The sequence below is a fragment of the Gavia stellata genome, chromosome 11 (assembly GCF_030936135.1).
Source record: "Gavia stellata isolate bGavSte3 chromosome 11, bGavSte3.hap2, whole genome shotgun sequence".
NCBI lineage: Eukaryota > Metazoa > Chordata > Aves > Gaviiformes > Gaviidae > Gavia > Gavia stellata.
The window spans coordinates 12,390,018-12,410,931 of record NC_082604.1 but is presented as its reverse complement, the minus strand read 5'-3'; the positions used below and the strand labels follow the sequence as shown (position 1 = coordinate 12,410,931).

At 47.3% G+C, this 20,914-nt stretch overlaps 1 protein-coding gene across 1 annotated transcript in view; it reads left to right on the top strand.

Moving 5' to 3' along the window:
• Positions 1-1,001: 1,001 nt before the first annotated feature.
• PID1 (phosphotyrosine interaction domain containing 1) overlaps positions 1,002-20,914 on the top strand; it is an 88,360-nt gene continuing 68,447 nt past the window's right edge. Inside the window, exon 1 of the mRNA XM_059822756.1 lies at positions 1,002-1,034. Coding sequence (XP_059678739.1) covers positions 1,005-1,034 — 30 coding nt within the window. The 5' untranslated portion in view covers positions 1,002-1,004. The remainder of the gene's footprint in view (positions 1,035-20,914) is intronic.

Sequence of the window (20,914 nt, the reverse complement as noted above, 5' to 3'; positions counted from 1 at the left end):
CGTGGTTCTGTCGCTCCCACGGCTCAGGCCTTGCGCAGGCGGGGGCCAGGAGGAGGCAGAAGCACAGCTGGGGCCTGGGTTGGGCTGGGCTCGGAGGCGAGGGCGAATGCAGCTTCGGCAGTGCTGGGACAGCTCCCCATGGTGCTGTGCCCCCACTCCTCTGTCCAGACCCCAAATGTAGCACAGAGGTTCAGGTTGTTTGTGGGGAAAGGCGGTCAAGACGCGCCATAGGGTATTTTACTGCCCGGTAGCAGGAGGAGGCAGATCCCAAAGCCTGTCCTTGTCCTGCCGGAGCCGTTAATGCCCGTGCTGTGAAACAGCTGAGCGTGAGCTCCACGCTGGCGTGGTGCAGGCCCCTCGGCCACCCCGGGATGGGAGGGGTCCTGACCCCGGCCGGCGACTCCCTGTGCTCCATGCCCCTTCCCTGCCAGTAGCAGCCTAGGCACGGGCATGGGCAGGGCCGTATGGAGCAGGGCAGCGTCCTGCTGACTGGGAAGTGCTGTCAACCTCTCGAAGAAGAGGAGGAAAAGTTTCCTCTGCCGTGAGGAAGGCTGCCTCTGGGGAGGGCTCCCCTGGAGGGCCCCCTCCATCCTCCCAGGCCGTGCACAGCGAATGCAAGTGGGGAGGTTGGCACCTCTCAATGCCGGGGGGACGACGGAGCGCGCTGGCAGCCGGCGATGACTGCGCTGCTCCCCTTCCCTTGCACGTCCCCAGGGAGCGGCTGCAGGTGGAGGCCACGCCGCGCGGGGAGCCCCCCCGCGGGGATGCTGTGCCACGGGGACAGCCGCGCTGCAGCCGGTCCCCGCGCTGGTGAGTGGGTCCGCGCGCGGCCCCCGCCCCCGTCGCCCCGCGGCGGACACGCGTGGGCGGGGCGTGGGCGGAGCGGCGAGGCGGGGCGGGGAGCGGCGCGGCGCGGAGAGGAGGGGAGGGGAGGGGAGCGCAGCGCGCCCGCAGAGAGCCGCGCTCGGCGCCCGCTCGGCAGCGCCTCCCGCCGCCGCGGCACCATGTGGCAGCCGGCCACGGAGCGGCTGCAGGTAGGCGCGGGCGGGGGTCCGGCCCGGGGCGGGGGGCAGAGTCCGCGGAGCTCCCCGGCCAGGGCGGCGGGAGCGGGGCTGGCGGAGCATCACGCCCCGGCACCGGGAGTTTGTTGCAACTTCTCCCGCTGCCTCCGCGGAGGGTGGGTGTGCGGGGGGAGGAATGGGACACACACACACACGGTGCGGGGAGGGAGGCGCTGCCCCGGCGGCATCCCGGGTGCGGGTGCCGCTGCCGGGCGGCTCCGGCGCTCCCGGCGGGGCTTTGGTGCGGGCGGCGCGGTTGCGGCCACCCCGGCCCCGGGAGGCGGCGCGGCTCGGTGGGGGTTCGGCTGGGGAAGCGCCGTTTGGGGGCTTCTCCCCGCGCACCCCTCAGGTGAGGGGGAGCCCCGCCGGCCCGGCCGCCGCCCGTATCCGCGGTGCGGTGCGGGACGGGTCCCCCCCCCGCGGCCGCGCGGGAGACACAAAACCCCGCGGGAGCCGTTTGCCACCCCCAAATCCACAGGTCCGGGTGGCTCACGGGAACTTGGGGTCCCCCCACGCCGCTTCTCCGCGCCCCGCCGGGCGGCCCGCAGCCTCTTGCAGCAGGTCGGGCTCTGCTAGCCCTGGGCTCTGTCTCTTTTAATGTGCGCTTTTATGCGTATTTCATATTTAGGGTGAAATCTGAGACAGGCAGAGGGGAAGATGAACTAAAACTCACTTTGTAGTTTCACTGTGTCGACTTCGTATAGTTTTCCAGAGCAAGTGTCTAGGGAGAGAGAACTGGCCATTTTAAGTAAGAATCAATGGTCTTAGCTGATGAGAAGAAAAGGTTATTATTGCTTTTGCAATTCAGATTGAGAATTTGCTTTGATATCATCAAGCAGAAGATTCAGTGGTTTGATTTCAGTTGATAGTAAAGCCAAGCCAAGCAGATCCATGAGCTTTAATCTGCACCAGCCAGTAACGGGAGTAATTCCTGTTCTTAAAAAGACATACTTTTCTCTACAACAAGAAACTTGATTTTTAGCGGATAGGAATGATGTGCTACATCCATAGTTTATGGATTCCAGGGTAAAAACTATGTGAGCGCGTTACTGCTTACTTACTTCCCCCGTGTTAGCCAGAAACCTCTCAGTACTGGACACAAGCAGCAAGATCACCTGTGCTAAGGAGTTAATGATCTTGGGCTGGTTGTGGAGGTGGGAGCACCTGTATCACCTGTGCTCTGGAGCATGGTGTCCCCTCAGCGGATGCTGCTGCAGGAGAAGGACCTGACGTGAGGCTGCACCCAACAGTTGGGGGCAAAGGAGAAGGTGAGGGAAAAGAAAGAGAAGGGGAAAGCTGAGGTTAATAGCGGTGTCCTGATCGGGATCACATGGACTGGCTACGTGCCCCCTTTATGGAATTAGGAGGTGTTAAACATAACAAGATACTAATATCACAAATACCTGATACTGCCTACAAGAGCATGTGAGGCTAAAAAGAACCAAGTCCTTATGTTTTGCAGAGTAAGGTTGTGAGTGTAACCTTATTCAGCTGCCTTGTGTATCCCATGCACCGGTAGGGATCTTGCCGTGGGGAATGGGTGGGAAAGCCCGTGTGCTGTGGGGAACCAGGGCTGCCTGGAGGGGGGATGCTCTCTGGCTTCTCGCTTATCTATTGCAGCACAACACAGGCCTGGAGCGAGGGGAGCCCGTGCTCCTCCCTGTTGCTGGAGGGGAGCCACGAGCACCAAAATTCTCGGCAGTGGCCACTCACTTAGTGCAACCTACTGTTGGTCATCTCTAGCTGGAGGCTCCAGGCATCCTGAGCCTCCTAAAATACTGAGCACCCGTAATTGTGCTTCTTGCCAACAGGAGTTGCTGGGGAAGTATATGAAGAGCTGTAGGTGCTCTAAAAATAAACAAGCCAGATGGATCCAAAATTGCAGAATTAAGTGATACTTTGGACTTGTATCAGCCCCTAAAGTGGGGAGAAGGGGAAAGCCTTGGAAAAGCCACAAGAAGCCCATAATAATTCTGTGCTCGCACAAGAGTTTAAATAACAACATAGCGAACAGTGGACAAAATGAATGCAGTGAGTGGAAGGATTCTGGGAGTAACTAGGATGTGATCCTGTAATTGGGAGCTGGATCCTAATCCATGTACATGTGAGCCAGAGTTGCATGGGCAATAGACCATCTAATATCCCCAACCCCTTTGAATTTTTTTTTTCTCCAAGAGAACTTTGAAACCTGGTCACTTCAAGTAGCCTGATCTCTCCTTCTGCCCCCAAGAACTACATGTTGTGCGTCACCAGCCTGGCCAGAGCTGCTGGCAGCGCTGCCTGGACCCCCCGGGGAGACCTCGTGCAAGGCAATAAATACATGTTTTTTTCCCTTTCTCCCCCTCAACTTCCTAATTCAGTTTCAGGTGTCCCATATTGCTCTCTTTGTCCCAAGCTCCCTCCCTCCTGGCACCCAGCTGCTGTGAAACAAATCTTGGTGTCAGCAGGGTGTTGAAGGGGGGGCCTCTGCTTGTCCCTGGCTGGCAAGCATGTGTTGGGAGGGTGCTGGGCATGTGATCTTGGTTGTAGCTGGGGGAGGTATTTGGTCACTGGGTAGAGTAGATGACGTCTTGTTGTCTCTATTCATGTGTTCTGTGGTTACGAGTTATGCCAAGTCACTGCTGCAGGATATTTGGGAGATGTATAATGGCGGGTCCAGCCCTGTCTTCTGTAGGGTCTCCTTTGAGCTGACACATGGGTGCAGAAAGCGTGGAGCTGGCACAGTTTTCTTAACGTTTTCATATGTGAGTTGTAGGTGGCGTAATTTTGACCAGATGCATCTTGCATTAATATCTAGCCATGGCAAAGTGCAGCTCCGTCCTAAGTAAAATGGCAGTGAAAATATTTTCATCTTTCAGAATATTTCTTTTGGCCTGGTTCAGAAAGGGAAAGTATGAACTGACTTTGGAAGTGACTGCCTGTTGGTGTGGGTCAGTCCTGCCCTCATTGCTAAGGGGAGCTGCATTTGTTTAAGTTAAACGTGAGTGAGCATCGTGGCATGAAGACTTCGGTCATGTTCTGACACGGTCATCTATGGCTTGTGGGTCTCCTTTCCCCGTCCCACGCAGTGTATAACAAGGCTGTGTGTTCCTGGTCTGTGGCCGTTCATGTAAAAGCTAATTTTGTTCCAAATGTGCTCGGTCCTGTCAAGTTTCACAGTGTGTGCTGAGATTTTTGGTGTTGACTAGATGGGTACAATGCCAGTAGTGAGGTCAGCAGCAGAGCTCACGCATACGCAGTAGGGATGAAGCGTCATCAGCAGCTGTTTTACAAAAATGTGGTGAGCTGGGGCATGAGCTGGACATCTCCCCACTGCTGTCGTGGCCACTTGCTGCTGAAAGCTTCATCTGCTGCTGAAATGCACCCCCCTTTCAGGGGCACTGGTTTCTGGCTTTGCTGGAATAAGCTGTGATCACTTGTTTTTTGGTTTGGGTTTTTCTTTTTTTTATTTTTGGTCAGTCTGTTCTCCACTCCACTTATCTCTGATGGAAGCTTTTCCTTTTATCCTGCTGCTTAATGAAGAAGCCTCGCTGATTCTGGAAGATATCTTGAATTTAATTAAATGGATTAGAAGAATAAGCTAGAAAAATGTAAATATCCAGGTTTCTGGAATTTCCTTGAAAATATAATACAGTTAAGCCTGATTTTTCTTCTGCTGTTCCTTTCCTTTCTCCTTTTGTGGTTCGTTCACCTATAGCAACATTACAGTTATGTTACTTTCTCCAAAGTTAGTGGGACAGTCCGCTACATGGGAAACGGCACAGCCAGAACATTGCGGGAATATGCCGTGGGGATCAGCAAGTCTCTGGTGCAGTACTCAAGAAGATTGTGATTTTGCAGGTAATACAGGCAGTAGTATTACTTATGCTTAATGTAAAAAAGATGATCTGGGACTGCGTCTTTTTTGAAGACTTTTTCACCTCTAATTTCTCTGATGGCGTTCCTGGTTTGTGTTCAGTAAAACGCGGGTGAACGTACCGAACATGTGAGTGCCTCCCCGTCTCCTCTGTTGGAGCAGCGACCAGGGGGTGCTTCAGGTATTTAAGGGTTGCTCACCCCGCTGGGAAGGCCAGGGCTCCAGCCTGGGCTTGCTGTACCTTCTGGGTATGGTTTTCAGTGCTGTGTTTGCAGCAGAGCTTATTGATGGTTATAAGCAGTGCGCTCCGATTTCTGGCTCAATGTTTGTGGCAGCAGCACTGGTTGAAACGATGCCGAAAATCTACTGAAACCTTTCTTTAAAATTATTTCCAAATGTAGCCTTTGTGCCTGGTTTGGTACACGAGGGTCGAGAGCCCTCGGCGGCATGGCTGGGATTTTGGAGCTGCTGGCCTCAGTGATGCTCCCGTGAGGACTCTGAAGTGGTTTTTGAAAACAAGGTCTTCGTGCAGTTTCGTGTGTCTGTCTGAGAGATGACTGCTATTTGCTTTGAAACCTAAATTTTCCTGGAAGCTTGATGCCAGGCATTGTTTCTAGATAATATATCCCAGTGGGTGCATAGTTTCCAAGGTCATGCTGTTTATAAGTCCTGTTTATAAGTTTTCCTGCTTCCCTTAACACATGTGGGTAATAGGGATCGCTGCGTCCAAATACATTTTTCCTTGGAGCGGGAGACGCAGTGGTGCTGGCGCTGCCCAGCCTCGTGCTGCAATGCCGGGTGTCCCTGAGCTGTGCCCACGAGCCCTCGGTCTGGAGAAGCTCTTGCTTCTCCTCTGCAGGTGGAGTGGCCGTGGGCTCGCACAAGCAGAGGTCAGGTAGCGGGGAGCAGACGGGGTGCCGTGTTGTGGAGCCTGCTCCCATCCCCTGTCTTGCCCCTGCCCGTGGGTCCGGGTGGGAAAACGCTGCTGTTTCAGATGCTTTTCCTGGGCACGTGCTTGCCTCTTGCCAAGTGGTCGCTTGGTTTCTGCCGTCATCTGGGCCTGCCCCAAACCACTGGAGGCTGGCAAGAGAGACCCCCTTGCCGTCCGCTGTCTCCCTGCTTCGGGGCTGGACATCATTTGGTGAAGTGCCTTCATAAGGATGTGCAAACGGCCCACTCTTCATGGTAGGACTTCACTGATTCTCTGTCTACTCATCTGGAAATTTGTTATTCTTGCCAATACCCGCAGTTTGGGGCCATTTCTGGGCAAGGATTTAATAGCGAATGGGTGGAGTGTATTCTCATATTGCTAGAATTTTTCTTTCATAAAATACAGTTCCACATCTTTTTCTAATGTGCTGTGAAATACTGTGGGGGAGAGCTGTAGGTGGGTGAGATGTGACAAAACGAAGTGGGTGATGGAGCACGGGAACTTTCAGAGCCTTCTTTACTGGGGCAAGTTTGGTTCTCTGGACCTGGAGGCTTAATTTTGCCATCATGTAAGTTGTGCAGCCACTGTGAAGTCCATGGGAAATATGTTTGTGTAAGGTCACTTTATCATAGACTTTGAGTTGTTGGTGTAATTTACCTCCACATCGTTAAGATACAGCAGTAAAAACACCATGCAGGTATCGACAGAAGTGAAAAAAGTGAAAGCAGCAGTACTGGGGGTGTTGCTGCTCACTTTCTGGCCTACCCGTGAGTGCTGCTCTCCGGGGCTTCATAAACCCATCGCTTGTTTTGCTGGGTTTTGTTACTGTACCCTGTAACACTGCATTTTGAATCTACTGATACTTTTAGATTTGGGGATGATAGACTCTGATGCTAAATACGTGCATATTACACGCATCCACTATCGCCTAGTATACACATCAAACACCTTTCCCACGTCAGGAACGTTGAAACTCTTCACTAAAGAGAAGTCAGCTCTTACTGTGCGTGATGGCTTCGAGGTAATCATGGGCGCAGTGGTTTTATGACAATGTTTGTTTGCATTTGTTTAGATGTAATGTGGTTATAGGTGCTGTTGGTGCTTTCAAACTGAACTTCTTGGCTTTCTATTGTATGCCTGGTGTTCAGATGCATATATGTATTAAAAAATGCAGTATAGAGTCAGTTGAAACAATAGTTTTCCAATTTTTAAAAGCATAAGTAAAAACTCTTCTTTAAACCAAACACAAACAGGTTGTAAGTGTAAAGCACACAAACAGCTGTCTGGGCAGAAACCGCTGCAAGACACGTGTAGCAGGACTGATACTACTACTGAGCTCTGGTTTTATTAAATATTATGTCAGAAGGAAAAAGTGAAAAGTATTTGAAATGTAAGCTTGAGTCATGTGGATGCAAACGTCCGGGAAGTCTTACAGCCCAGTGTTTTGGCACTGTATAGCTTCAGGATATCTTTCAAGGCATCAAAGTTTTTGCACTAGTTTGCTGCTGTGACTTTACAGCAGTCAGGGATCTTTAAAACAAAGCTCTGTGATTCCGGCAAGCTCATCTGGCACCACTTAGCTTGGGCAGTTCCTTTTTTCTACATTATTTATTCTTTGTAGAAAATGAATGGCTCTGGAAAAATGCTAATTTTGGGAAGCATTCTATGACTAAAAGAAAATCAAAATCAGTGACTGCCTTGTGGAAAGCCCCCTGGGAAATGATCTTAAGGGTTCGTTTATAGTGTACTGCTAGTTTCTGTTTATGAAGTTGACAGCCTGTTTGATGACCAAGAAAAATAAAAAAAAAAAAAAGCAGTGATTTCCTTGAAGGAAGACAAACTAAAGCATTCAGTCTAAGTGGTTCAGAATTTTGATTGCCTGTTTCTTATTTTCTCTTTGTCTCTGGTGGCAGCCAGCAGGACAGTCAGCAGTGTTCTGTCCAGAGCATTACCGTTTCCTTCCAAGCGTGGTTGTGCTCGCAGCAGACAGACCTTCAGCTGGGCGGTGGGAGGTGGGCTAGGCTGCCGAGGCTTTGTGCTAGCATCCTCTCGCGTCACTCAGTATGGTGGCGGCTTCATTTGTGATTTGGCTCTCTGTGCAAGCAAGATGAGAGTCTGGCCCAGAGACATGTAAATGTGTGGCTGAAAAGTCCCTTTAAGCAATGTTTAGTACTTGCTTGTTTTTTTCCCCACAGTGCTTTCATGTATAATAATTGAAATTATTTGCACTTCAAAAAATAGCTGGAAAAGTTACAGGTGACAGTAGTGTTAGTCTTCGGGGCTATTTCTGAATAAGTGCATCAGAATTCTTCAACCAAAGATTTTAAATGTGGGTGATTGTAAATGTGTCCTGAGAAGACCTAATACGGCTTTTCATGATTATTTTTCCTGCTGAAATACTGAGAATATGGAGTGGCAAATACAAATCTTTGATGCATAGAATCTTAAGAAAAAAAAAAAGCTGGGTATTTCTGGTGTTTGATATTCAATGATGCCGCGTCGACAAAATTATACACAGCCTTAGAATGATTAAGTTGATCTCGTTGCACTGACCCTTACCTTAGCAGTTCAGTGATGGCTTCTGAAGTGTTGGTCTTTCTGAAGAACCTCCATACGTGTTTTCATTGGGAGCATTTAAGTAGCAACCGCTTTTCTGACAAAATGATTATCAGTGGTAATAATTCCAATGTCGATTTGGAAATGTAAAAATTTTGCCATTCCAGCTGTTTGCCTCTGTTCCCTCACAAGCTTCCCCTGCTCCATCGTGCTGAGCATTTCAAGGGAGGGGGTGGGAGGTCTGGAGCAGCTCGGGGGCCTTTTTGGGGCTGTTTCACTTCCCTCTCACAGCTTAATGGCTGGTTGTGCTTCCAGGCAATGTTAACAACTACATTTCTGACCTGAGTTACTACTAATAAGTTTTACTGACTGAGCTATGCTGTTCCATAGTTCCATTTGGGATCTCCGTGCCATAGCACCAGTGCGGTCAGCACTCTTGTGCCATACCCCTTTGTGGTGTTGGGTCTGTGTCATGCCAGACAATTTTCAAACATCTCCTCATGTGAAAACATTTTCTCCAGTTATATTTGATGGGAACTGCCAAGAACACTGAGAGCAGATAGAAAGTTAATTAAATGTCCTGAAGTGCAGATTTGTGGCTACCTCTTTCTTCCCGTGCCAGGCTCCCTCTGGGTTTGAGAGATGGTTATTCCATACGTTTCGTGTGAAGCTTTCAGAATGACCCTGGAGTAAGTTTCCAAGTATTCAGAGACTCCATTTAGGGCCAGGCTTTTCCAGAGGGCATTTTACCTGGTCGACCGAGCTCTTCTGGAAACTTGCCCACTCATTCAGTGCCTGGAGAGGAGAAGTAATGTTCAGAGTCTGGTCCCACTGGTGGAGTAGCTGCCCTGAAGATCTTCCAGTGGGATCTGGTCAAAGCTCCGCTGGGATCAGTACCAACCTTGAGCCTGACTGGGCTGTGGAGCAGGGCAGCAATCCTGCCCATCAGGCTGTTAGAGGAGATCCAGAAAGTTTGTATAGTCTCATTTAAAACAAGTATTTCTCCATGCAATGGAGCTTCTTCCTGAAAGTGTCTGCTGGCTGGAAGCCAGGGCAGAGGAGTTTGGGGTCTGCAGGGGGCAAAGGGCATGGGACCTCTGTGGTGACGGTGGCAACATCGAATACATCATCTGAGCCTGCAAGTTTCTAGCTCTCCATTCCCTTGCTGAGCCTGGGTGTTGAGAGACAGAAGGGACAGGCGGACACAGCATTTCCTCTCTGAATGGCTGCAGGGGGAGGCTCTCCGGAGTGAATCTCAGCTGCTCTGCGGTGTTCCTGTAGCTGGGGATGAGCTTTCCTGCTGTCCGGATTAATCTGTGCTTTCTGAGCTGATGCCTATGATATTGACCTGAAAATGGTATAGTTTCTTGGAGTGGAGAATAACCCCTCCCTCCAGTCATTCTGGTTGAAAAAACAGGCAAACAAAAATTCTGTTATTATTTATTTAAAACTATCCAGTCCAAATTAATATGCTGAACTTGGTTTCTAGTGTTAAGAAATCTTGTCCTCAGTTTTCTCATATTTCCTTCTGCTGGGGAGAGGAACACCAGGAGAAGAGTTGTGTCATGGTGTTCTGGTTCTTCTGGCTCCAGCCTGGAGCTGGAGAGTGTGAAGACAAACGGCAAAGTTGTTAGGAAAAATACATCAGACTTTAAAACCAGGGTTTTAATCTTTTTTTTCTCTGTTTTGAGACTATTTATTTAACAGAACCTTTTGCCCATTTTTAGCTTTTCCGTCTGGAATTTTTTTTTTCCAGTTTTTGACCAGAAAAGTACTTTTTGGAACTTAGGCAAACACCAAGCTGCAGCTCCCTGAGCTGCCTGGGTGTCAGGGCATAGTGTGTAACTCTGCCCTGGCTCGCTGCACTGAGTGTCTGCAGAAGGCAGCACTGAATTTCTTTTTCCGGACAATTGTCAGCATAAGCATCAGATTAACAGGAGTAAATCAATACAAAGACTGGAGAGAGGATTTTGGCTGTATGTTGCTTTGCAGCTGGGGATTTCAAATTGTCTGATGGGCTGAGTGATGTTTTTCATGGGATCGTTTGTGAGGGATCTGAGGAAGTATTACTTCAGGTACAGAAACAGGCAATTTAACAGATTTCTCATATGTAGCTATTTTAAGGCAGAGGTGAACCCAAACCTAGAAGCGTTTGCGTTTACGTGCAGAGGATGAAGTGAGATATTTCTGTGGCTGGCTTGCTTATCCCATAGTGTCCATATTGCTTTCTGTGCTGCCAGTTCCAGACTTGTTGATTAATATTAAATCAGTTTTAATGTGGAGTGATTTTTTTGCTTTGTGGTTTTGTTTTTTTTTTTTTTCCCCCTGATCCTCAGGAATTTTCTGTGCCTGACCATAAATTTGAAACAGAAAATGTAGAAGCTTGAATCTTGTCCCAGTGCTTTTAAGAGGGAGCCTGTACAGCGTGGATCTGCGCAGGCTTCAGTTTTCACAGCTGTGCTCTGTTGTTTGGATTAGAATCAGAAGGAAGGATATTTTGAAAATTTTACGCTGGTCCTCTTGATAGTTTGGCTGAAAGGGCCTATTGAGCTTGGTACCACGTGTTTGAGAAAATCCTGATAGTAAAGACAGTTTTGGTGCCTCCTGCTAAAATGAACTGCTGAAGGGATGTGCAGTGCTGTTAGAGTGCTGGGTGGTTAATTTTTCTGGTAGGCAATGAAGAACGAACCCAGCAGTGGTTCCCGAGGCACCCGAAGCCCAGTGATCCTCCGGCTGAGGACAAGGCACGGGTGGGCTCTGGCTCTGAGCCTGCCCCCTTCGAGGGCTGGGCTGCCCCCGGGAACTGTGGATTTGTGACCCTGCTTTGCCCTGGGCTGTGCAGCACGGCCACCAACAAAGCTGCCTGTTGGGAAACGTGGTTGGGATGATGGAGGAAGCGGAGTCCTCTCCGTCGCATTCTTGTTGGTGGAGCATCAGTGCTGAGGTCCGCAGAAGGGATGTTACTTTCTACGAGATTGGACAGTTCACTGTGATAAATGTGTGTTAAATCACTCAGATTTAAGAATGCAGTCTTACCTCCATGCCTTTGAATCCATTAACTTTTGTCTTGCCATTTGAGATGGCAATATAACTTTTCAGTGGTTTATAAGGCACGTTAGGAAGCATTTGTCTGTGAGTGAGTGTTTTGTTTTGATCTGGTGTTTAGAGGCTCTTTTTTCATTAAAGAGCCTGAAGCTTGGTGCTAGGATGTGTAACATTTTCAAAGGGCAACGTTTTAATTTTGTACCTCTAAAATACAGAGTTGCTATAGAAGGAAGAGTTGCACAGTTTGAAAGGTTACAGGAGCCCAGGTCGGTTCTGCTGTTGCCTTTTCCCACAGATTAGCGTTGCAATATTCAGTTCGTTCTTGTAGCTTTGAGGCCAGGTGTGACTCTGTGCCTCCCCTTCACAATCCTGCAGTTTCTGGCTCGGTGACGGGACGCACGCTTCCAAGGAGTTACCCACTGCAAAGACTTGGGATTTTGGTTTCCTCAACAGCTGTCACAGATGAAGTTCAGGTCATTTTCTTGGGGGTGTCCAGTGGGGACTGAGGCTGCCTGGTGTAGGAAATAGCCCTAGCAGAAATACGGTCTTGCCGCAGGGTCTGCAGAGGTGAGGGGCAGCCTTTTTGTGCATCGTGGCAAGCCTGGGACCAGTCTCTAAATGAACGAGACAACTGCCTTTCATAATCAAGGGTGATGAAAAGCCCTGGCACTTCAGGAGAGTGAAAAATATTCACTGAAGTTCTAGTTAGTCACTGCTTAATTGTTCCTTTCCTGAAGCCACTCTCCCACATCCTTGTCACGTTTAAAATGCTGACAAGTTTAAGGTTGCAGAAGTGGTGGAGCTCATCTCCCCTAAGGAGAGTCGCCCTTGAAGAGATGGTGAGCTGCAAGGGCTAGCTGAAATGAGTTACGGCAAGATCCTCACCTGGAAAGAGACATTCCAGAGCTGCGGTTTAGGGGTTTCACACCTGTGGTCAGACAAGCTCCCACCAGTTTTCTGAGCCTGGGATTGGGCTCTGGCAGGTCCGCGCAGGGGTCCAGCTGTGCGCCGCAGCGAGGTCTGTATAGGTGAAGGTATCTGGGGACGTTTGTCAGAAAGGCAGAATCTAAGGAGGCTTTGGAGTAACATAAAATGCTTTGTAGAGATGTAGAGCTTCTGGGGTTAGGAGGAGCAGGTTGGCAGCTGGGGACCAGAGAGGTCTGTGAGCAGTCTGGATCAGGCACAGCCTGGGAGCCTCGACTGCAGAAAACTTGCAGTGAAACAGCTCACTTCTGGATCGTTTGAATTATTTTCAGAGGTCACTTATGTTGTTTTTTTCAGGTTTGGATTTTTATTTCTCAACATCAGAAGTTGTTCATTCTGCTTACATGATATTAGAAAAATAGCCACATGCAGTGGGCAGCATTGACCAGGGAAATGCCTGTACCTTGTTTGTTCTGAAGTTTACTGTGCCGGTTCTGAAAGTAACAGCCTGACCTTTCGTTCCTCTGTTATGGTCTGAGGGTGTTCTTACGTGGATGTGGAGCTTTCCAAGATAAACGAAGTGAATGTTGTTTGGCATTTAAATCACTAATGTTGTATCAAGCTAGAGAATTTCAGAAACCATTAATGTCTAAAGAGATGTCATTTTCTTCACTTGGGGATAAGCTTTGCCCAGTCTATATGTGGGTCTTTTTTTTGGTCTAAATTCAGATCTTGATAATGGCATAAATCTAAGTGCCATTGCTAATGCCAGTGGAGTTATTCTGTGTTTCTTTTAGTTCATGTGTTTTTGAGTCCAAATCTTACCTGATTTTTTTTTTCTTAACTTTTGGTTTTTTTGAAGAGTAGATGTATGTGACAAGATTTAATGTCCAAGATAGCTGAACTGAACGTTTCTGTATTACTCTTTCTGGAAAGTGTGTGTTATTGAAGTCATTCTGGACCGAGCCCTAATGCTGTTTGGGTACGGGGCTGCCACGTGTCCAACAGAGGATCATCTTTGTCACGTTGTGAGCTCGCCACCTGCTTGCTGTGGGGTGGGGTGGGGGGGAAACCACTTTACAAAATATTTATGGAAGTGTTAATAAGCCTCACAGTTGCACAGTTCCTCCCTTCTGTGAGGGGAGAAGGGAGCGTGGGTCCCTCGCAGGAAGGTCAGTGCGGGGCTGTGGCGGCTGCCCCGGCAGCAGGCTCAGAGCATCGCTGGCTGGCAGCCCCGGGGCCCCACGGTGCCCGCAGCCGCCTCCCGGCCCAGCATGCAGCCTGCCGCCCGGCTTTGGCTCTTCAGCAAATATTTTTGGTTTTCAGCTGAAAACCGTATTTCTCATTTGTGAATCCAATCTGTATCTAGGCCTTTTCTTATTTTCGTATTTTCTTGTGAAAACTTAATATATTTGTTTCTTCAAAGGGTTTAAAATGCTTCCCCCCCCAGCCTTTCTCAGAAACAAAAAAGTGTTTCTTACCCAGCAGCCATCATTATAGAGCTGAAATTAGAGAGCAATCTGCCTCATCCTGGGAAAAAACCATTGTTCCCAACATTTTCTTAATCTCAAATCCATATGTGGGACAATAGGAGAGTGCTGTCATATTCTTCCCTATTACCCCAAAATCTATCTGGTAATATTTTTTTTTTAATTAAACAGCTTTCTGGGAGTTTTTTTTAATCTGGTCTCCTTACTGAGCTTTACAACTATGTACACACCTGCATAAAATCAGACTGAAACATTTGTTTTACAAATAACCTAGTCCTTACAGTGCCGTACATGACTTCCCATATAGATAGTAAAGTGATGTGAGTTTGAGGAGTCGGATAACAAAGTTAGTCATTGTTAATCATTGCGACTGTTCTGCGGAGCTGTTGATGCAGAGCGGTTATGGCTGTGTAATATAGTTTCCAGAAAAATTACAGTCTTTGTAGCATCCCAGTTAGAAGGTGTCAACATGCAGCAGTGCAGTTTTATTTAAGATACAGTTTTATTAAAGCACTTCTATTAGGGCTCTCCAGCTAAAGGAGCAGGTAAAGGCTCCCTTCACAATGCCACCTGGTATCCCACCAGCGGGATCGGCTGGCCAGGGAGGGAGCAGGGATGTCAGGACCGCTCCCAGGGGGACTTGGCAATTATTTTGCAACGGGAACAAACTGACACAGCACAACTTGTCCATCTATTTTTCTTCCCTGGGTGTGGAGGAATGACTTTCAACCATATCATTGCCTCCTTAATGTAATTGGTTTTTCCTCCTGGAAGGAGGTGATTGCACTGCTAGTAATGCCAAGGTGACGTTGTGCACTAGGTCTTCTATGCTGTGCAGTGAGTGACATTTCCCTGATGAACTGAGGGTGTGATGCCATCTATACCAGAATAACGCCCCTTGCTTTGCCTGGGTGATTCGCAATACTTGGCAGTTGTTGTCACTGTCTTTGGCCCTTAGTTTGGGCATGAACAGGGTACAGAGATGATAAAGTCCAGATCTCCAGCGGAGCCCGGCGTTTGGCTGGCAGTGCACACCATCATGGAGAACTGGGCTGTAATCTTGTGCTTTGTAAAATTCTCACGTATGTGGTGGTTTGTACGGGTCCAGCCTTCAAACAAGGCTTTGGAAGAGAGTTTGGAGGCAGGTGCCTGCCTGAGACTTCTGTGTTACTCAGTGCCTCCAGTTGCTTGCCTGCCTTGATAGGTCTGACCAGGAGCAAACGGGCTCCATAGCGAGCGTTTGCGCTGTAAATGCTACGTGGTGATTTCCTGCCGGGGCTGGTTATCCCACGTGGTGGTTTACTGCACCCTGCATACAGATCCAAGGTTTGCTTTAGGAAATGTTTAATGCTGTTCTGCTTTGTACACCTGGAGACCAAAAGAGAATGTGGTTTTTCTAGCTAATCATCGTCTCTTGCAAACTAATTGTAAGTAAAACAAAGCAAAAAGAAAGTGTGTGGAGCCTGGCCAGCTCTTAGTAATGTCTGAACCAACTAGTCCAGTGCTGTGTTATTTCTCTGACTTGATTTTACTGAACTTTTATTAAAGCTGTGGGATTTTGCAGTTTTACGCTGTGTAGCTTATCTTAACTTTCATTGTGTAGTGGTTGTTTTTTGTAGGGGTTTTTCCCAAGCCAGTGGGTCAATATAAAGAATTATTTTAAACAGTGGATGTGAGATGGCTTTAAAAAAATATTTGGGAGTCACTACCAGCATTTACATTGTAGACCACTGAAAGTTAATAGTGAAGGGTGTAATGGGCAGGATGCTCACTTAGAGGGGTCATGTTTACAAAGATCTGGAATTTATCTCCATTCCTAGGCAGTACTTGGTGCTGGAGGGATGTGTCCTTCTCCTTCGCACCTGGCAGAGGATCCGCAGGACACTTTGGGTGGCGGGGAGGCTGCCCGCTTCCCTGCCGTGCGGGTGAGCGTTTCCTTGTTAGCCTCTCTTGGCTGTTTTTCCTCTCCTCCCAGAGCAGCCAGACCTCGGACGCTGTGTGTCCATCTGCTGAGATACTGGATGGACAAAGGCTGGGTCCTCACCTGAGGAGCTGAAGAGTTACAATAGGGAGCAAGACGCTTTCAGTTTCTAATGTGCATGTTTCGATTAATATCTTGTTAACCCGTAACACCATGTGGTTACTAGTATAAATATTTATTCTTGGTATGTAGCTACAGATATGTGGTAGGATTAATGCTAAATTTGTAGTACTTAGTTTAAGTAAAATCAGTATGTTAGATTGCTTCCTTTTGTGTTTGGGTTTTTTTCTAATTGGCAAAAGAGTATGCACAAACAGGGTTCAGATGGCCAGTGCCTCCAGAATCTCATTATCTTAATTGAAAAATGTCAGCCTTTGACATTAATAAATGATTTAGCTAGTACATGATTTAGTCACTGGGGAGAAATGGAATCAACTGTTAGAACCATCCTTCACTTCTAGATGATAATGATAAGCTACAGCCCACAGCTCTTAAGAATTAATAGCTCTGGGCTTAGGACATTATTTTTGTATATTAGAATAACTCAATTCCATTATATTTGGTAATGTTTTATTCTGGAATACCTTCCCTTAGAAAAAACTGGAAGGTGCACAAAGGACAGCCTCCTGTACCCTCTAATGTTGCTCTTCAGATTTTTACAGTCTGCAGATGTGTTGCCAGTGCCTCTGCTTTTTAAAAAATCCAACTGTTTTGTTTCTGTTGACCATTCTTCACCTACTGGAGGAAACAAGTTTTTTAGCCAATGTGTGGGGATGAGCTGTGTAATGAACTACCACAGTAAACAAGTAATTAATTCTCATCGAAATGTATACTGTGCTCTGTGTGTGGATTGTATGGAGTCTTCTGGAAAAGAAAATATTTTTCTGTCTAAAAAGCATTTCCTACCCAGTGACTAGCTGTAAAAGAAACAGCTTGAAAATATTTCCTGGCCGAAGGAAAGGAGCGGCACATACTTTCAGTTTGCCATTGTGGTTAACATCACTATGTGTTTTTTCTAGCACTTCCTCACTTTTTCTCAGTTTTATGTACCTAGCGGTAATAAATGTAGGTACAGAAAGAACAGTCTGTCTGAGCCAACCCGTTTGATCTTTTCTTTTCTTTTGGTAACACCAATGCTGGGATTTTGTGGAGGATAATATGAGGATTCAGGCTTGGCTTTGCTTCTGTTTGAAATCATTGTTAAAATACTGATGACTTTGTTGCTGGATCAGGGGCCTGAGGGTTGTGCCTTCGTTTTTTTCCTTTTTCTTTTCTTTTTTCTTGTTAAAGAGCTAGATCAGTGGGCAAAGTATAGCATTAGTGTATTGAAGGAGATAAGCGGGTGAGGTCAGTGTGCCTGCTGGAGCACCGTGCGTGGGGTGTGCACCGCACACAGTTGCGCGAGCGCAAGCTGGAGTTTGCCGTGAGACACGTTTCGGAGCACAACCAGTGACAGATGGGTTTTGATGACCAGCTTTTGCCTTTAGGAACACAAGTGTAGTGTTTATTTCAGCTTCTAAACCAGGTTAGTGAACAACTGGTAGCAGTACCGGGTGACGTGCAGCTGTTGGTCTGCAGAGCTTGGAAGATGTTTTTCGTGCTGTCACGAAAAGGAAAGTAGGGGTTGGCAATATTTGTGTTTCCAGAAAAGGAGAAATCAAAGGTGGCAAACGCATACGTCAACAGGATTTCTGCTCAGCCTCCCCGTTAATGCTGTTGTCTTCTGGCTTTGCCGGTCGCGTTTCTCCACAGGCCAGCGTAGGGGCTTTGGACACTTCGCAGGCACTGCTCCCTCTTAGCAAGCTGCCCTGCACGTGCCCCGAGCTACCCGTAACTCAGCAGGATGAAATTATTCCAAATTGTGAGCACCCTTTTCCCTTGGACTTCTCCAGTCTTGGTTGGTTTCCCTCCTGCTGTCTCCCGTCCATAGCTCAGCAAAGCTGTGTGGTGGGTGTTTCCTAACCAGGTGCCTCCTGGGCGGCTCTGCAGCATGGCCGTCTTCTCGGCTGTCCTGACACTAAGGTTTCAGTATCATTTTGCTGTTGTATTGTATGGCAAATGACGGCTTAATTTGTTGCCCGATTTCCTCGCTGATTCCCAGCAGAGCTGTTTGCCTTCTTTCAAATCATGTATCACTTTGGCCTCACCCTCCTAGTCTGGGATTTCTTGAATGCCTCATTTTCTATAGACGTGTGATTACGTGTCATTTGCCTTAAATTGTTGTTGTTGCTTTTTTTAAGTTGGCTTTTATCTGTTACTGTTGCAGACAGCATCTAAAACTGTGATACTGAGATGCTCAGACAGTTTGGAGGTAAACAAGATGATTCCTACATGTATTCATGCCATGCACTCTTTCAGCCCGGACTATTTCGGTACTCACCGATGTGTTACAACTTTGGCAGATCAGGAGTGAAAGCAAGAAAGAAAGATTATCGAAAACTGAAACTAAAGCAAGCTGTAAATGGAAAAGCCATGCCAACTGAAATAACAAAAAGAAGGGGCTTGCCCCTAATAAATGCTGTAGTGTAACTGTAAATGCATGCACACTTTTACAGCAATAACAAAGGTCTCATTTCTGTAAAACTCCAGCCGTGTCCTTATTTTTACGCACTGTGAGCAGCCACCGGTGCCCACAGGCCTGTGTGCTGCAGGGGAAGTAAGGCTCTGATTTCTCGCAGGACTGAGGCCTTGCTCAATATTCAGTGTTTCAATGCACACGTATCTTTTCCGGAACTGAAAACATCTTTTATTCCCTGGGCTGAGCTGGCAGCCGGCACAGAAGGCAGTCTGCTTTATGTTTATCAATCCAGGGAGAAGTCCAGCTCTCGTGAGCGTATTTCTCATCTGCCAAGAGCATCAATAGAAAGTTTAACTATCTTCCACTCTCTTTTTTTAATTACTTAAATATGGCCATTCAGGGAGGTGTTTAATTCTTTAAATATGGTGAGGAAGGCATTAGTGAATTAAGGGAGGTGGTAGAGGGTTTAACCCTGTGATTTCTGAAGCTTTGCTGGCGGCAGGCTGCTGCCGGTGGCTGGATGCCCAGTGAGGATGCGTGGTCTGTCCCGGGAGGTGCTGTGGAAGCATCCCCTTGGCTGTGGATCAGCCCCAGGCGGGGAATCCTGTTCCACCGGCTCCCCCATGCCCCTCGGTGCTGGGATGCTGCCTGCATGCCGGAGCTTTTTTGGGGCACCTGCAGAGGTTTTGTGTGTGGACTGTGTTTCTTGGGGAAACCCTGATTTAAACTATTGCTCTGTGCTGCCATCTATGCACAGTATATTCAGAGAGAGTAAGCAGCCTGGTCCTGATGCGTTCGTTAAGCTATTCTGGTCATTTTAATTGGTCTAACTTAAGCTGTGACATGCGTGTGTAAAAATGGGCCTTGATCATTTTTTTGGGGCTTGGCTGAAACCCTCTGATCCAGGGCTGTAAATAAACCCCTGGCAGTGGGTGAATGCTGAAGGGCTTTAGAAGGGTCTTTTCAGATGATTCTTGTGCCTGTGTGTGGAGAAACGGGGATGTGTAAAAAGTTTCCCTTGTAGCTGAGGAAATTTTAAAAATCTGTAACGGCATATTTAACCGCCAGAATTTCTTAATTATTAGAGTTCTAGCAAGAAAATTTCTTGCATAAACTGTGGTAGCTCATTTCGCTAACTGAATGCCAGGTTTATTACTATATGAACTTGATAATTAGTTTGTAATCTGTGCATAGACATTTCATCCTGGCAGTTTTCTCACAGAGAATAATTTGCCTTTTATTTGTTGAGGGTATTTTTTTTGGTGAAAACAGAACTCCCATTCATGATGGGCACAGCAAATGTAGTAAAACACTATCATAGCTGGGATTTGTTGTACGCTATGGATTTATGTCAAGAATGTTAATGATTTGTTTATGAATAAGTGAGCCTGTAGTATTGTGAAACAGTATCTGGCAGGGCTGCTGAATGGACATTTTGAGAGCAGAGGATTCTTGAATGGAATAAGCTGCAGATATTTGTATGTCTCAAACTAGTCATAAGTAGGCGTATGGATTTTAAACTGAAGTGTTTATTTAATGCATTATCATTGTCTACAGCACTCATCTGGTATGTGTATGGGCCACTTGATAACAAGCAAAGAGGTTGTTAAGTATTTTTTAAGGGCAGTTAATCTTCTTTTAGAGGGCTTTATTTTAAAAACAAGGTTTTCTTCCAGAAAGCAACATGAAGCCTTAAGGAGAGCAGTGTGATGTTTGCAGAGTCAGTGTGGATCAGGAAGGTACTCTGGATTTGCAGTGTCTCGCTTGAGTGTAGCACCTAGTTTAGCAGAGCCACCACTTGAGTTTCTTGATGGAATTATCACTTGGCTGGCAATATGTTGTATGGTCCCAAATACACACCTTCCTAGTGAGGACTTGGGAAGGGTTTACCACTTTCTTCTGATGCCTGTTTTCTTGGAAGTATACCTACCGATGGGTAGGAAAGGTGGTTCATTCCTGTCTTACGTGAGTTCGAAGACCAGTATCTCCTGTGTGTTGGGGAGTACTTGTGAGAAGTGAAACACAGTCCCACAAAAGAATAACTTGGGGACTAGACTGAACCTCATATAAGGTAATGATTCCTTGTTTTGCCTGTTATAACTTACATGATCCAGGTGTGGGATCTAATCACTGGGATATCAAATCAACTGACCAACAACTGATGTCCAGCAGCACAAAGTGAGAGCTCTCTCCCTGTTCTGGACTCAAATCCTTAATCAAACTAACGTGTGAATTTTCGTGCCATGTAAATATCATAAAGTTTCAAAAAAATGATTGCAATATTTACCTTCTCTCCAACCATCCTTCCTGTAATGAGTTTTATAACTGGTTAAATGGGTGCAAATACTTAGAACAAAGAAGGGGTTGTCACTCAAGTCGGATTCATGCATTTTTAAATGTAGCTAGGCCTCTTGAAAAACTGCAGGTAGACGATGATGTGTTGGTCACTGTAGTAGGAAGCTTTGCCGTGTGACTTCATGCGCCATGGGCAGCTGAGCCCAAAGCCGAAGGACTTCAGTGCTGGATTCAGGAAGTGTCAGAGGCAGTTGGTG